This window comes from Dendrobates tinctorius, unplaced genomic scaffold, assembly GCF_039654945.1.
Source record: "Dendrobates tinctorius isolate UK_male_01 unplaced genomic scaffold, ASM3965494v1 ptg000116l, whole genome shotgun sequence".
In the NCBI taxonomy this organism is placed as follows: Eukaryota; Metazoa; Chordata; class Amphibia; order Anura; family Dendrobatidae; genus Dendrobates; species Dendrobates tinctorius.
In genome coordinates this window covers 44,473,174-44,490,141 of record NW_027361784.1, presented here as the reverse complement: position 1 = coordinate 44,490,141, position 16,968 = coordinate 44,473,174, and the positions used below count along the sequence as shown (strand labels likewise).

Below are 16,968 nucleotides of genomic sequence, written 5' to 3'. Positions count from 1 at the left end.
GGCCTGAATGGAAAAAAGTTTTAATGCGAGTGGAACCAGAGCTGCCACAAATCCAAAAATGGATCGTGACCTCTTCATTTTGCTTCAAATTGACAAAATTTCATAAACTCATTGTAACATGTAGAAAGTTTATACTTTAGGTCTCGTATGTTGTACGTTTTTGCACTACATGACTGATGTTCTTAGTTAACATATGTTCTCTATGTGGCCAAATTCATCTTCTTCCTGGTATTCTTTGCCCTAAAGTTGCATGGTTTCTTTGTACAACGTTCTGCCCTTGGAGTTGAACGCCATTGAAACCAGTCTATTATTCAATCCTATGATGTGCATATTGGCGCCTTTCTTATTGAGGACCACCTCTCTAGAATAACATTTAAAGGCAATTGTGGCCATTTTTGGCTGCAGCCACACTCTATTTCAGCTCTCGTTGCCGATCCCCTACCGACGTTAATGAAAAATCCTCTTGGAATTGCTGATTTTTGGCAGGTTCAAGACTGGTCTGGCAGGGCGCTGGAGATTTACCGACTATTCCGAGAGTCTGGGTGGTGTAACCATGTTCAAGAACGTCGCAGGAGAGTTGGCATATATGGGTTACTTGTAGATCATGCAGACAGTCATCTCATTATGTCTTATCATACACTACTACTGTTTGTATTATGTGGCAAGACTACATGGGCAAATCTTTAAAATCAGTATCTAATACTGTACCCCAACTTATTTTTACTATTAAACTTTTCTGAAGAAACATTGTTACCATTTTTAATTTCTTGCCATTAATGTGTAATTTTTTTACCCTATCGAAAAGCTGTTATTCCCCTGAATTCAACGATATTTCTCTTTTGTCTCTGCGCATCGCCGTTCCTAAAATACAGCCTCCTTTTCCTTGTATATAAAACCAGGTTTCTTAGCCAAGGAGGTGTGGACATCGACTCCTCTCTGTGGGTGACTATTTCAGGACTGCGCCCACTTGGCTAAGAAGACTAGATTTAGATACAGAGAAGATAGGGCCATATCTCAGGAACCGAGAGGCGCAGGAAGAAAAGAAAAACCGCCAGATTCAGGAGAACAGTGGCATTTACACCAGGTAATATTGTTACATACACTGCTCAAAAAAATAAAGGGAACACTTAAACAACAGAATATAACTCCAAGTAAATCAAACTTCTGTGAAATCAAACTGTCCACTTAGAAAGCAACACTGATTGACAATCAATTTCACATGCTGTTGTGCAAATGGAATAGACAACAGATGGAAATTATTGGCAATTATCAAGACACCCTCAATAAAGGAGTGGTTCTGCAGGTGGGGACCACAGACCACATCTCAGGACCAATGGTTTCTGTCTGATGTTTTGGTCACTTTTGAATGTTGGTTGTGCTTTCACACTCGTGGTAGCATGAGAAGCGCTCTACTATCCACACAAGTGGCTCAGGTAGTGCAGCTCATCCAGGATGGCACATCAATGTGAGCTGTGGCAAGAAGGTTTGCTGTGCCTGTCAGCGTAGTGTCCAAAGGCTGGAGGTGCTACCAGGAGACAGGCCAGTACACCAGGAGATGTGGAGGGGGCCGTAGAAGAGCAACAACCCAGCAGCAGGACCGCTACCTCTGCCTTTGTGCAAGGAGGAACAGGAGGAGCACTGCCAGAGCCCTGCAAAATGACCTCCAGCAGGCCACAAATGTGCATGTGTCTGCACAAACAGTTAGAAACTGACTCCATAACGATGGTCTGAGGGCCCAACGTCCATAGATGGGGGTTGTGCTCACAGCCCAACACCATGCAGGACACTTGGCATTTGCCACAGAACATCAGGATTGGCAAATTCGCCACTGGCGCCCTGTGCTCTTCACAGATGAAAGCAGTTTCACACTGAACACATGTGACAGATGTGACAGAGTCTGGAAACGCCATGGAAAGTGATCTGCTCCTGCAACATCCTTCAGCATGACCGGTTTGGCAGTGGATCAGTAATGGTGTGGGGTGGCATTTCTTTGGAAAGCTGCACAGCCCTCCATGTGCTCGCCAGAGGTAGCCTGACTGCCAGTAGGTACCGAGATGAGATCCTCAGGCCCCTTGTGAGACTATATGCTGGTGCGTTTGGCCCTGGGTTCCTCCTAATGTAGGTCAATGCCAGTCCTCATGTGGCTGGAGTGTGTCAGCAGTTCCTGCAAGATGAAGGCATTGAAGCTATGGACTGGCCCGCCCGTTCCCCAGACCTGAATCCAATTGAGCACGTATGGGACATCATGTCTCGCTCCATCCACCAACGTCACGTTGCACCACAGACTGTCCAGGAGTTGGCGGATGCTTTAGTCGAGGTCTAGAAGGAGATCCTTCAGGAGACCATCCGCCACCTCATCAGGAGCATGCCCAGGCATTTTACAGTAGGGAGGTCATACAGGCACATGGAGGCCACACACACTACTGAGCATCTTTTCTTTGTCATGAGGCATTTCCACTGAAGTTGGATCAGCCTGTAATTTAATTTTCCACTTTGATTTTGAGTATCATTCCAAATCCAGACCTCCATGGGATATTAATTTTCATTTACATTGATAATTGTTATGTTTTATTGTTCTGAACACATTCCACTATGCAATGAATAAAAATCTGCAACTGGAATATTTCATTCAGAGATATCTAGGATGTGGTATTTTAGTGTTCCCTTTATTTTTTTGAGCAGTGTATTTATGGAAAATGTCAGGTCCGCTTTAAAGTAGCTAAACAGAACACAACTGAGAATTATACAAATAAAATGTAACAGAGTTTATAAGAACATAAAAGTAGAACCCACGGGACTTAATTTAGGAAGTTTTACACCAAAAGTAACCCCACTGTTTTATATCTTTTTTTTTTTCCTGCTTCTGCTAATGAATGTACAATTGATTCAGACAATGGGAGCAGGAGAAAATGTATTTAACTCTTGTGAATTGTCCGTATTCCTACCTTAATTAGACTCAGGATTTGATTTTACCTTCATCTGAGTCCAATCAATACCATAAAAGGAATCTGATTTACCAAACACATGGCGCAAGATTGAACTTATCCATTATTGAATCGGTTGAGCGGTCGCTGCGTCTCTTTTGGAAAAACGACATAAAACTGTTGAATAAATTATTAATCTGTGTATTCGGAACAAGACAGTAATGGGAGTGTGATGGATGTAAGACCCGGCGGTAGATTTACTTCCACGGGCAGATTTAGGGCCCCGATACATTAAGCAGTTTAGAACGGTTTTCTGGTATAAAGAAGCTTTGAAATAGATCCACATTTTTGCAGAACTCAGAAGTTTTGCAACTTTTTGGGACTTTTACGACAGCTTTTTGAAAAGGGAGTAACGTTTAGGGAAAAAAAGGCGGGTGTACGTATCGAAACGTACTCCAAAAAAATGGTGTACGTTCCTACAGACCATAATTAGAGGGCATCTCCTATCCTGAAACGTGAGCCAAACTCTAAGAGGTGCCCGCCTTTGGCGCTTCCTACGCCAGAAACCTCCCATACAAACACCAGTCTTGATGAAACCGCGACTAAGAGTTTGGAAAGTCAATGTAGGTCTCATATTACCAAAAGGGGTGAAAAGGTGGATAAACAACAGTAAACATACTGCCATACAGTGCTGAAAAAAAAGTATATCGCGCTGCCAAAAAATAAGACTGGATGGTAAGTAAACAGCACTTTCGTGAAGTCTTCAAATAATATATCCAAATACTACTGTATATCCAAATGGTGTTGAAATATTACTACCATAAAGAGATGAAATAAAACTGCCATACATAGTACCCAAATAATACTGCTATAATACTATGCTCTAATGAGTTTGCCATACGTTATCCAATTAAAGTAGCCGCTAGACAGTGCGCAAATAATATTACCATATGTGTCCAAAATAATACTACCAATGCCGTTTGCTTATAATATTGCTTTACAATGCACAAATAATGCCGCTATATAATGCTCCAATACTAATATTTCTGTACAGCGCATGAATGCTACCGCCTTATTGTGCTCAAATACTTTTACCGTACAGCGATTAAAACAAATCAGTCATCACGTTCCTTAATACAAACTGTAGGCACCGTGACGTAGACCGCTTGGTCCTGATGAGGCTGATATACATTCTTTGAAAATCCACATCGGAATAGTTATAAAATCCTGACATTTTTTGGGCCCTGTCATCTGATTCAGGGAAACTGTACTTTGAAGATCCGTCCGTGGGACTATGTGTCTCGGATGACAAGTTTCATGCCTTCTTCCCCCCCTGCCCCTCTCCCCTAGACTGACAGGTGACTTGCAGCGTTTCAGGGTAAATCATACACCGCTCCAATATCCCAGCTGCTGTCTGATTCATGTTGCACGTGGACCATGCAGCATGAATCTAATGACAGGTTCCCTTTAAAATAATCATTTTATTAGTGTTTCTAGGGATCATTTTAATATCAGGCAGGAACACTTTAAAAAAATATATATACAAATATACTGCCATTTTGACATGTAAGTACACCAGACCCATCAGGTCTGAGTTATTATTTTAAAGGGTTTGTCTGGATAAAATATAAAATTGCCCAAAGGGACTGGATTTGTGATAACAAACTCATCAATATTCACCTTCCAGCTTCCACCCCAGATCCCGTGCAGGTCACTCTGTGGTCAACCAGCCGCTGAAGAGCTTACGCCTGTGATTGGCTCTGTTGGACATGTGACTTGAGCAGAGCCCAATTAGATATTTTTCGGCCGATGAGCAGTTCAAAGTCACATGACCGCTACAGCCAATTACAGGCCACTAGGGTTCAGCAGCTGTTAATGAGGTGACGTCTCCACTTGCTGTGCCGTAGTCCTGATGGGTGTCAGTAGGTGAGTATTAATGAGGTTTTTTTTTTGCAAATCCAGTCCCATAATGTATGCAGTGTGTATTGTAAAATCTGATGACAAATCTTATTTAAATGTTGTCCTACGGTGTCCTAAATATTACCGCTATATAATAAACCATATGGCGTCCCAAAGATTACCGCTATATAAAGCAAGATTGCCATACAGTGTCCTAATACCACTATTTAATGCATGATTGCTATACAGTGTCCTAAATATTACCGCTATATAATGCATGATTGCCATAGAGTGTCCTAAAGATTACCGCTATATAATGCATGATTGCCATAGAGTGTCCTAAATATTACCTCTATATAATGCATGATTGCCATACAGTGTCCTAAATATTACCACTATATAGTGCATGATTGCCATACAGTGTCCTAAATATTACCATTATATAATGCATGATTGCCATACAGTGTCCTAAATATTACCACTATATAATGCATGATTGCCATAGAGTGTCCTAAATATTACCACTATATAATGCATGATTGCCATAGAGTGTCCTAAATATTACCACTATATAATGCATGATTGCCATACAGTGTCCTAATACCACTATTTAATGCATGATTGCTATACAGTGTCCTAAATATTACCGCTATATAATGCATGATTGCCATAGAGTGTCCTAAAGATTACCGCTATATAATGCATGATTGCCATAGAGTGTCCTAAATATTACCACTATATAATGCATGATTGCCATACAGTGTCCTAAATATTACCACTATATAGTGCATGATTGCCATACAGTGTCCTAAATATTACCATTATATAATGCATGATTGCCATACAGTGTCCTAAATATTACCACTATATAATGCATGATTGCCATAGAGTGTCCTAAATATTACCACTATATAATGCATGATTGCCATAGAGTGTCCTAAATATTACCACTATATAATGCATGATTGCCATACAGTGTCCTAAATATTACCACTATATAATGCATGATTGCCATAGAGTGTCCTAAATATTACCACTATATAATGCATGATTGCCATACAGTGTCCTAAATATTACCACTATATAATGCATGATTGCCATACAGTGTCCTAAATATTACCATTATATAATGCATGATTGCCATAGAGTGTCCTAAATATTACCGCTATATAATACATGATTGCCATACAGTGTCCTAAATATTACCACTATATAATGCATGATTGCCATAGAGTGTCCTAAATATTACCGCTATAGAATGCATGATTGCCATACAGTGTCCTAAATATTACCATTATATAATGCATGATTGCCATAGAGTGTCCTAAATATTACCGCTATATAATACATGATTGCCATACAGTGTCCTAAATATTACCATTATATAATGCATGATTGCCATAGAGTGTCCTAAATATTACCGCTATATAATGCATGATTGCCATACAGTGTCCTAAATATTACCATTATATAATGCATGATTGTCATAGAGTGTCCTAAATATTACCATTATATTATTCATGATTGCCATACAGTGTCCTAAATATTACCACTATATAATGCATGATTGCCACAGAGTGTCCTAAATATTACCGCTATATAATGCATGATTGCCATACGGTGTCCTAAATATTACCACTATATAATGCATGATTGCCATACGGTGTCCTTAATATTACCACTATATAATGCATGATTGCCATACAGTGTCCTAAATATTACCACTATATAATGCATGATTGCCATACAGTGTCCTAAATATTACCATTATATAATGCATGATTGCCATACAGTGTCCTAAATATTACCATTATATAATACATTATTGCCATAGAGAGTCCTAAATATTACCGATATATAATGCATGATTGCCATGCAGTGTCAAAATTATAGCACCCTCCAGTGCTCAAATAATACATAGATTAAATATCGCCATACGGTGCCCAAAATAATTCTCTTGTATAACAACAAGACTTTTTAAAATTTATACCACCATTCACTGCTCAAATAATATTGCAATACAGTCCTGATATACTTTGTCCAAATAAAACCAATACAGTGCTGGATTATTATTGCCACATAGTGCACAAATAAGACCATCAGAGCATGAACAAGTGGTAATATAAGCACTGTATATTATATCAATACTCAAATAATATTGCCATATAATGCTGAAAAAATGTGCTAATATAGTGCTCAATTTGTTGCGCCATACATTATCCAAATAAAACCCACAATGCAGTTCTCAAATAATTTTCATACGGTGCAAAATTATCTCCATGCAGTTCTTAAATAATAAGTCTATATAGTGCTCAAATATAATACCGCTAAACAGTGCTGATTCATGTCATCAATCAGCCCAAGAACTAGCGCTATAAAGACTGCAAATAATAATGCCATGTAATGGCCATGGAACAGGGCATCGATGTAGTGGGGACTGGCAATTAACGCCTTTCGTGAACTGTCTTGAGCGTTTGGTGGCGAATATACGGTGTTTGGTATTTTTTACCCTTTTTCTCACAGTTTGTTATATAATTTTATAAAATCGCTCTTTTTTATTTATAGGGGCTGGAAGGACCCAGAGGGCCGCCCGGAGGTCTTGGACCAGTAGGATCCCCTGTAAGTTGGATTTATTGCTCAATATCAATACGTAGACTTTTCATAGTGACCAGTGATATTCTAATGTCTGCACCTCCAAGTGTATCCTGAATGCACCCACTATCATTTTGCTTTTTTTTTTATTTCATTTTTTAAATTTTTTTTTAGGGTTTACAAGGGGAACGTGGTGAGAGGGGAACCCGCGGAGAAAAGGTAACAGTAGAGTTAACGCGTAGCAAAATTTATTGATCCACTGATAAATTTATTCAAAGAAATTCCAAAAATTCTTGGAACTCCAAAATTTATACAGAAATTTTAAAATTCTTAAGCAAATCTTCCAGAATTTGATTTGGGCAGATTTGGCAGATCGGGAGGAGATTCGATTCATATAGAATAAATTCGGTACAAATCAAATCTGCTGGGAAAAGACTAACTCTTATACCCCTCCCCATCCTCTCCTACCTGTCTCACTACCACCTGATCCTCCAATATCAACTTCTCTCCGGCTTTTCTTCTCCACCCGATCACCTCTTGGTCTTCTGGCACTGCCGTTGATTAGACTTCATGGCGCGACGCATGTCATTGACATTAATGACGTTTGCCATCTCGCATTTGACCACTTGGGACCTACTGAACGTTTGCTCTAGAAGGAGAAGAAGGCTGGTCGGTGACGGGACAGGTATAGAGAGGTCCAAGGAGAAGTTGGTATAAGAGTTTGTTTTTCAACCGCGCCGCGACCTCAGATTCAAATCTTTGCGCAAATCAATTGTCCAAAAATACAAATTGTGGCAAATCGGAAATTTTTCTTGAAATTCGTAATGACTTTGATTAGTTACGAAGTGTTTCGCTCATTTCTAGTCATGATACTACTGGAAATAACATGTTGATTACTGGACTACTGAAATGACACGAGGAAGCCTACAAAGAAAATGACTAAGTGCCTGTCACCTTGTGTAGATCCATGCATAGTAAAGGCAGGCACGAGCCCCTGTTGACTGGTCTCATCAGCACATAAGAGTAGACTTTGGTCCATTTCCCTGCTCGCCAAATTGGAGATAGATCTAAAGATCTTGGAAGCTCACCTTACTATTATGGCATTATCTTAAGAATTGGACTTGTATGATATAGGTTTAGAGGAACCAAAAGAGTCCACACCCTCAGGGAGGAACTACAAGCTTAGTGGAGGCAGTGTCCCTGTGTTTGATGAGATCCTCATCTCTACCACTCTCATGGATCAAGTGATCAGTTTGTGGACCTTTCTGAGAATAAATCATTTAAAGGGGTTGTTCACTCTCAAGATATTGTTGACTTTCTTCAGAAAGGTCCACAATATGAAATCTGTAAGGGTTCAACAGAATCGACACTTGACACCCCCACCGATCAGATGAAACCACCACTGGTGGTTGAAGGTGGCCAGTAAACTGAGATGAAGCATCACAACTTGAAACACTGTTTAGTCTCCAACCCCAGGTACAGCATCTCAACTCCTATTCAAGTGATCAGGACTCTCAAAATCTGATTTCGATGAATTATCGTAAGAATAGGTAATCAATATTAAAGGAGTGAAAAACCTCTTTGAAGGGTTTCTCCTATAAAAACATATATGACCAATATAATAAATGTGTGATTGTTGGAGCTCAAGAAGTTGAGACCACCATCATTCCGGAGAGTAGGGAGTAGAGTTGAGCGAATTTGTTCGGATTCGGTCGCCGAATCTGAATTTGCCATATTCGTGCCATTTTGGTTCCCTATTCATGCCGAATTTATGTTTGATGATCGGTTCCAAACACACTTGGTAATTTCTACTCTCATTGACTCTAATAACGTTCGGCTGTGTTCGACGAATATTGCAAAAACAAATTTCGCCGCCAATCGTAATCGGAACCGAATTTTGAAAAATTCGATCAACTCTAGTAGGGAGCCCAAAGTTTCCTGTGTGCATGGAGTGGTAGTGATCGTGTGCGACCATCACTTCATTAAACAGTGAAGGGAGCAGTGGTTGCACATGCTCACTGCTGTTCCATTCACGCTGAGGCCTTTTTCTTGAGATCAGTGACAGAGACAGGAGTCAGACCACCAGCGTTAATACATTTATCACCTGTGCTGTGGTTAGGTCGTAAATATTGTTTATAGGATGTTGCTCCTTGTTTGAGCAAGCCCTTTAAAGGGGTTGTCCCATAAATAACATTTATCACCTATTAGCTAATAAATGTGTAAATGGTGGAGGTCTAGCTGCTGAGACTGCCACTGATCCAGAGATCTGAGAGTCCAAAGTTCACTGTGGTAGTGAGCATGTACAAGCACCATTTTTATAGACCGTGAAGGGAGTGGTAGTGAGCATGTGCGTCCACCACTCTTACAGGCAGTAAAGGGAGTGGTACTGATCATGGGCAAAAATCACTCTTATAGACAGTGAAGGGAGCGGTAGTGAGCATGTGCGTCCACCACTCTTAAAGGTAGTAAAGGGAGCGGTACTGATCATGGGCAAAAATCACTCTTACAGACAGTGAAGGGAGCGGTAGTGAGCATGTGCGTCCACCACTCTTAAAGGTAGTAAAGGGAGTGGTACCGATCAGTGGCGACCACTAGTGATGAGCGAGTGTACTCATTACTCGAGATTTTCCGAGCATGCTCGGGTGTCATCCGAGTATTTTGGCGTGCTCGAGATTTAGTTTCGGTCACCGAAGCTGCATGATTTGCGGCTGCTAGACAGCCTGAATACATGTGATGAATGCCTGTTTGCTAGGAAATTCCTACATGTATTCAGGCTGTCTAGCAGCCGCAAATCATGCAGCTGAGACGCCGAAAACTAAATCTCCATGCACATCCAAATACTTGGAGATCACCCGAGTAACAAGTATACTCACTCATTACTAGCGACCACCACTCTTAGGCCTTGATCACACATGCTAGAAACTCGGAGGAGTGTCGCATCTTAATACCCGGCACTGCTGCTGGCATTCTGGAGCGGAGCGTGCTGCTGCATGCATTTCTATGCAGCCACATGCTCCGCTGCCGAGTTTTTTGCATATGTGAATCCCAGCCTTATAGGCAGTAAAGGGAGCGGTATTGATCATTTGTGTCCACTCTTATAGACAGTGAAGAGAATGGTAGTTACAATGTGCGACCACTACTTTTTTACGCAGTGAACGGAATGGTAGTGAGCATGTGCGACCACCGCTGTTATAGGCAGTAAAGGGAGCGGTATTGATCATGTGTGACCACCACTCTTATAGACAGTGAAGAGAATGGTAGTTACAATGCGCTACCACCACTCTTACAGACAGTAAAGGAAGAGGTAATGAGCATGAGTGACCATCACCTTTATAAGCAGTATAGAGCGCGGTACTGAGCATGTGTGACCACCACTACCATAGCGAACGGAGCAGTAGTCGCACATGCTCTCATTGGTTCCTTTCACACAGAATATTTTGATGCCGCCTTTCTCCTCCAGTTCAGTGGTCAGATCATACAGCGATCACACACTTATCACCTGTCCTGTGGATAGTATATTGTTTATGAGAGGAACCCTTTATAAGTTTGGATCTTTAAAAACAAACAAACAATAAACATCTATTATGCCTGCTCCATCTGTAGATCTCAGTTCCTAGAGAATTCTGTCCGTTTCCCCTCTGCCGTATGTAACGTATCACCGGGCTAATTACTTTCAATCAAACACGACCACTTATCACTCGCGCTCTATTTTTAGAGCGATCTATATATTTTTTTTTTTTTATTATCGAGACCCTCGTTTCTCCAGACCTAATTACGCCGCGGCGCCGGCTTCACTCCTCAATAAACGATTACGAATCTGCAGGGAGATCATTAGGCGACACTGAAATATGTAATAAAGCAGTCAATCTGATTAGTCTTTATATGCATTACACCGACGACGACGCTTCGAATTTCGCTGATACATTTTCATTTCTCATTAAACAATATGAGCGGAAAACGGCCTAAAGTACGTGAACACCTCCATCTGTTATAATGGGGCGACGGAAAGACCATTATCATCGGGAAGAATAGAAATGGATATTTGGACGCGCGTCGGGGCCCCCGCAGGGTTATATACACCTGGGAAATAACTCTCTGCAAATAGAATTATCTGCGGTCGGTGCATTAATACAATTTAATGCAGCATTATTGTCTTACACATATTCATTAGGGAGGGCGATGGATTGACGGGGAGAGAGGAAACCTTAAATCCTGGATGGAAATTTTTATGTAAATGATCGCTGATTTATAGACGTAATTTCATCCAATCTCGAAAATTAGCTTGTGACCTTACGAGGTAAAAAGGGTGAATTATGTGCACAGATATAATTGGCCCCAATGGAAAGGACACAGTGTACCACACATGTTACACTCATAAGTCACAACCATTAGTGTCATTTCTTTTTTTTTTTTTTCTGCTCTAAGCAAAGCAGAAAAATGTCAAATGCTGCAATAAATATTTCTACAGCAACAATATAAGTGTGATATTACATAACGACAGATAACCATTCATTGTTTTCCATTGTTCCCAACAGCGCGCCAAGTGCTCTGGAGTGGTATTGCAAGAATAATGTATTAACGCCTTCCTATTTTGAGCTTTAATTTTTTCTTTCTTCCTCTTCATAACTTTTTTTTTTTATTTTTTCCCCTTTTTTTGTAGGGGGAGTTGTAGTTTTGAATGACAACAATCGCTGTCCCATAAAATGGACAGAAAATTGGTAAAAATAAATTCCAAGAGTGGTGAAATAGTAAAACAAAAATTTTGCCATAGTCTTTTTGTTTTTTTTTCTTTTTACAGCATTCAGCGCGCGACAACCTGGTAAGATGATTTTTCGTGTCAGCAGAATTATGACAATACCAAATACGTATCATGTTTTTTTAGTTATTTATATTTTACTAGATGGTGGCCCGATTATAACTCATCTGGTATTCTAGAATATGCCGGCCGGGCGCGACCAATCAGCGACGCGGGATTTAGGGATCGCTGGTATGTCTCTACGTGGTCGCTGGTGAGATGTCAAACAGTCAGATCTCACCAGCGACGCAGCAACGATACGGAATGATACGATGGTCGTTGGGACCCTGTCTCTCAGACCTGTAGTAGTGAGGTCATTCATCGTTGTCCCTGTCAAACACACCCATGCATGCTGGCCAGCGGGAGACTGATGTTCAAAAGATGGTCCAGGACGATCCACCACGATCGGCGATCTCACAGTGGGGGCCTGGTCACTGCTGCGTGTCACACTGAGATCGGATCATCTCCCGGCTGCGTCGCCGCTGACCTCCGGGTGGCAGGAGATGACCCACGGCAACCGTCGGGAGATCAGCAGCTAGCGCCGCAGATCTCCCGATGGTAGCGGTGGTGTGCGTCGTTCGAATTCCGTGCCAATTCGCGGTCGGACTGTGCCTGTCGCTGATTGGTCGCGGCCGGCTGGGCGTGGCCAATCAGTGACACGGAATTTCCGTTACAAACAGAGAGACAGACAGAATTAGACGATTATATAGTAGATTGTCTCTATAGCGGACATGAACCTGTGATTATTTGGTCGTCAGTTCGGGCACACTCTCACCCTTCTCTCTTATCTGCAGAGTGAAGGAGTGATAACAGCAGCCGCTCAGTGTGAAGGAGTGATAACAGCAGCCGCTCAGTGTGAAGGAGTGATAACAGCAGCCGCTCAGTGTGAAGGAGTGATAATAGCAGCCGCTCAGTGTGAAGGAGTGATAACAGCAGCCGCTAAGTGTGAAGGAGTGATAACAGCAGCCGCTCAGTGTGAAGGAGTGATAACAGCAGCCGCTCAGTGTGAAGGAGTGATAACAGCAGCCGCTCAGTGTGAAGGAGTGATAATAGCAGCAGCTCAGTGTGAAGGAGTGATAACAGCAGCCGCTCAGTGTGAAGGAGTGATAACAGCAGCCGCTCAGTGTGAAGGAGTGATAACAGCAGCCGCTCAGTGTGAAGGAGTGATAATAGAAGCCGCTCAGTGTGAAGGAGTGATAACAGCAGCCGCTCAGTGTGAAGGAGTGATAACAGCAGCCGCTCAGTGTGAAGGAGTGATAATAGCAGCAGCTCAGTGTGAAGGAGTGATAACAGCAGCCGCTCAGTGTGAAGGAGTGATAACAGCAGCCGCTCAGTGTGAAGGAGTGATAACAGCAGCCGCTCAGTGTGAAGGAGTGATAATAGAAGCCGCTCAGTGTGAAGGAGTGATAATAGCAGCCGCTCAGTGTGAAGGAGTGATAATAGCAGCCGCTCAGTGTGAAGGAGTGATAACAGCAGCCGCTAAGTGTGAAGGAGTGATAACAGCAGCCGCTCAGTGTGAAGGAGTGATAACAGCAGCCGCTCAGTGTGAAGGAGTGATAACAGCAGCCGCTCAGTGTGAAGGAGTGATAATAGCAGCAGCTCAGTGTGAAGGAGTGATAACAGCAGCCGCTCAGTGTGAAGGAGTGATAACAGCAGCCGCTCAGTGTGAAGGAGTGATAACAGCAGCCGCTCAGTGTGAAGGAGTGATAATAGAAGCCGCTCAGTGTGAAGGAGTGATAACAGCAGCCGCTCAGTGTGAAGGAGTGATAACAGCAGCCGCTCAGTGTGAAGGAGTGATAATAGCAGCAGCTCAGTGTGAAGGAGTGATAACAGCAGCCGCTCAGTGTGAAGGAGTGATAACAGCAGCCGCTCAGTGTGAAGGAGTGATAACAGCAGCCGCTCAGTGTGAAGGAGTGATAATAGAAGCCGCTCAGTGTGAAGGAGTGATAATAGCAGCCGCTCAGTGTGAAGGAGTGATAATAGCAGCCGCTCAGTGTGAAGGAGTGATAACAGCAGCCGCTCAGTGTGAAGGAGTGATAACAGCAGCCGCTCAGTGAGAAGGAGTGATAATAGCAGCCGCTCAGTGTGAAGGAGTGATAACAGCAGCCGCTCAGTGTGAAGGAGTGATAACAGCAGCCGCTCAGTGTGAAGGAGTGATAACAGCAGCCGCTCAGTGTGAAGGAGTGATAATAGCAGCCGCTCAGTGTGAAGGAGTGATAATAGCAGCCACTCAGTGTGAAGGAGTGATAACAGCAGCCGCTCAGTGTGAAGGAGTGATAACAGCAGCCGCTCAGTGTGAAGGAGTGATAACAGCAGCCGCTCGTCACCTTCGCCTCCTCTCTCTGAAGCTGCTCGATCCCGATGTGTCCAGATGAATCAGTGTGACGAGGAGGGATGAGGGCACAAGCGTGTCACTGCGCACACCCAGGGTGGGAAATTCAGCTCAGACAGTGCTCGATCTGAGCAAGCGAGTGCAGGGAATCAACAAGGGCAGGCGCATGGCATAGCAATTGAGAGAGTGGAAAGGTGCGCCGAGCCGTTGGCCATACCAAGAGGGCACCAAGCACCCTCGTTTACATAAGGAATAAAGTTATTTTTCTGAAAAATTAGTTAACTACAGGGTTAATACAGTCCTCTATATGACTGTATACATAATTTAAAGGGTTTTTTTTCAAACATTTCTTTTTAAATTAATTGCATGTATTTGGTGCTAAAAATCATTTTTGCAATCGTATTTCATTAATGATTTTGCATCGTTTTACTTTTACAGGCTCTTTGTTTCTTTGCCTATTCAACTTTGATGTGATCTGTGTTCACAAATCAGTTGAGAGAAGGTCCGAAAAAGACAGATAAAAAAAAAGTTACAAGCTCTTCTTCAGAACATCATTGCGTTCTGAATGATAAATTAACAGATCACTCATCTTGCAGCCATCAACAGACAGTACAACACTGGTGCAGGGTATAGAAGGGAAACGATGAAACATTTTTAATGAAACCCAATTGCAAAAATGATTTTTAGCTTCAATTACATGAATTGATGTAAAATAAACTAAATTGTTCCGAAAAGTACGCAACCCCTTTAAGTCGAGTTTTGGGAGGAGACAGACTTTTTTTTAAGCTCCGACTAAGGTTTCCAACAAAGAACCTGACAATAGTCACAAGGGGACAGATTTTCCCGAGTATGTGTCAGTAGTGCAGCCTCAGGCTCTGCACCTGTAGCTTTAAGTAATGGCTTCTCAGCAATTAGAATGAAGATAATGCAAAATGATTTTCAGATTTTCACTCCGGCCATTCTTACTTTTTTTGTACATGTTGGCTTCTCTTTATATTTCCCGGTTACATTTGTAGCAGTGTCCGCATAAATGATGGCTGCCTGGTGGATCATTAGCTTTTGTGGTACAGGCCGTATTTTGGCGTCTCCTCCACTTTGCAGAACACCTTTAATCATATGATCACATTGTCAGCGGCCTGCGGCAATGCTCTGCGACTGAACCGGTACCGCCTCGAGCCGTGGATACATCAAGACTGCAAATGGATGAGGCTCCCTGCAGTTCTCCTGGCATACAGTGCATGTTTAATGAACCTCGGACACAACCGCTTCGCACGGCTACGGAGTCCAAACTTTTCATAATCTCCTTTCGGAAAGTGATTTTTGTGACGCTTTTCAGTATAATGGCATGGATTTAAAGGGTTAATGGTGGAAGAACACAGCTCCATGGTATTGCCCAAATGTTGGCGTGCTTTAGTACATTTAGCCTTACGATAGAGCGCCAGTAAGAAACCATCATTGGATTCTGTAGATCACTATTGCCCTCTAGTGGACACAGGGAAAACTTGTAATTACAGCAAATGATCGCATACAAAAAATTGCAACGTGAACTATTCCAACTATTATTATTTTTATTATTACTATATTTTAGATTATTATAACTATTATATTTATCCCAGTTATTACTTTGTTGGTCACTTTCTTCTCTGAGCACTAGCTCCATTATGATGTCCATTCACCCTAAATGAGGCAGATAAGCAGGGGTCGTCTTCATGAGAAAATACTTTCAAAGGGGTGTTAATATTATAATAGTTGATGACATACCTTCGATAGGTGGGATCTCACAACTGGGATCAATGCTAATTACTTGAGGGTGCCACAGCTCCAACATCCATGGGAAAGGTGATAATTGTCAGTTCAGTGTTAGTCCCAGTGGTTTTCAGAATCGAAAAGTTGGCTCCACTCTTTTCCCCCTGCATAGGCGTACCTAGGGGTTCAGCGAAACATCTGAGTATAAAATGCCCTCAAGATGGTGAAATTGCCCCCTAGAAATTATTAATGCCCTGTGCAAGTATCCTAGAAAACAGTTTCCACATTTTGCCCCTACAATGTAATAATGCCCCATGTGCGGCCTGAGGGTCACAGGACTCTGAGCGCCCCTATAACACAATGAGGCTAAAGTCCCCACTTAATATTTAAAGAGGTTTCTTACTAATAATGTAACCCCCTTTCATTTGTCCTAACTCTTCCTAGCTAACACTTTCCCAATATTCTGCTCCTGTAAGTCTGATCAGAGCATGCGTGCTGAGACCGCTATCCCTCACCGTGACGTAGCCCCCACCAGTGACGTGCCCTGCTCTGTTCGGCTGATTCCGGTCAACATATTGGGAAAAGCAGAGCTAGAATCAAAACAGAAGGCTATATGACCTACAGAGAGATGAGCTCACAGGAGCGGGGCAGGTACTAAAAGTGCAATGGAAAGGGGTTAG

At 42.2% G+C, this 16,968-nt stretch overlaps 1 protein-coding gene across 1 annotated transcript in view; it reads left to right on the top strand.

The window, feature by feature from the left end:
* Window positions 1-16,968, top strand: part of COL22A1 (collagen type XXII alpha 1 chain) — a 608,111-nt gene that overhangs the window by 227,158 nt on the left and 363,985 nt on the right. The window contains exons 16-17 of the mRNA XM_073590381.1: window positions 7,389-7,442; window positions 7,590-7,634. Coding sequence (XP_073446482.1) covers window positions 7,389-7,442; window positions 7,590-7,634 — 99 coding nt within the window. The remainder of the gene's footprint in view (window positions 1-7,388; window positions 7,443-7,589; window positions 7,635-16,968) is intronic.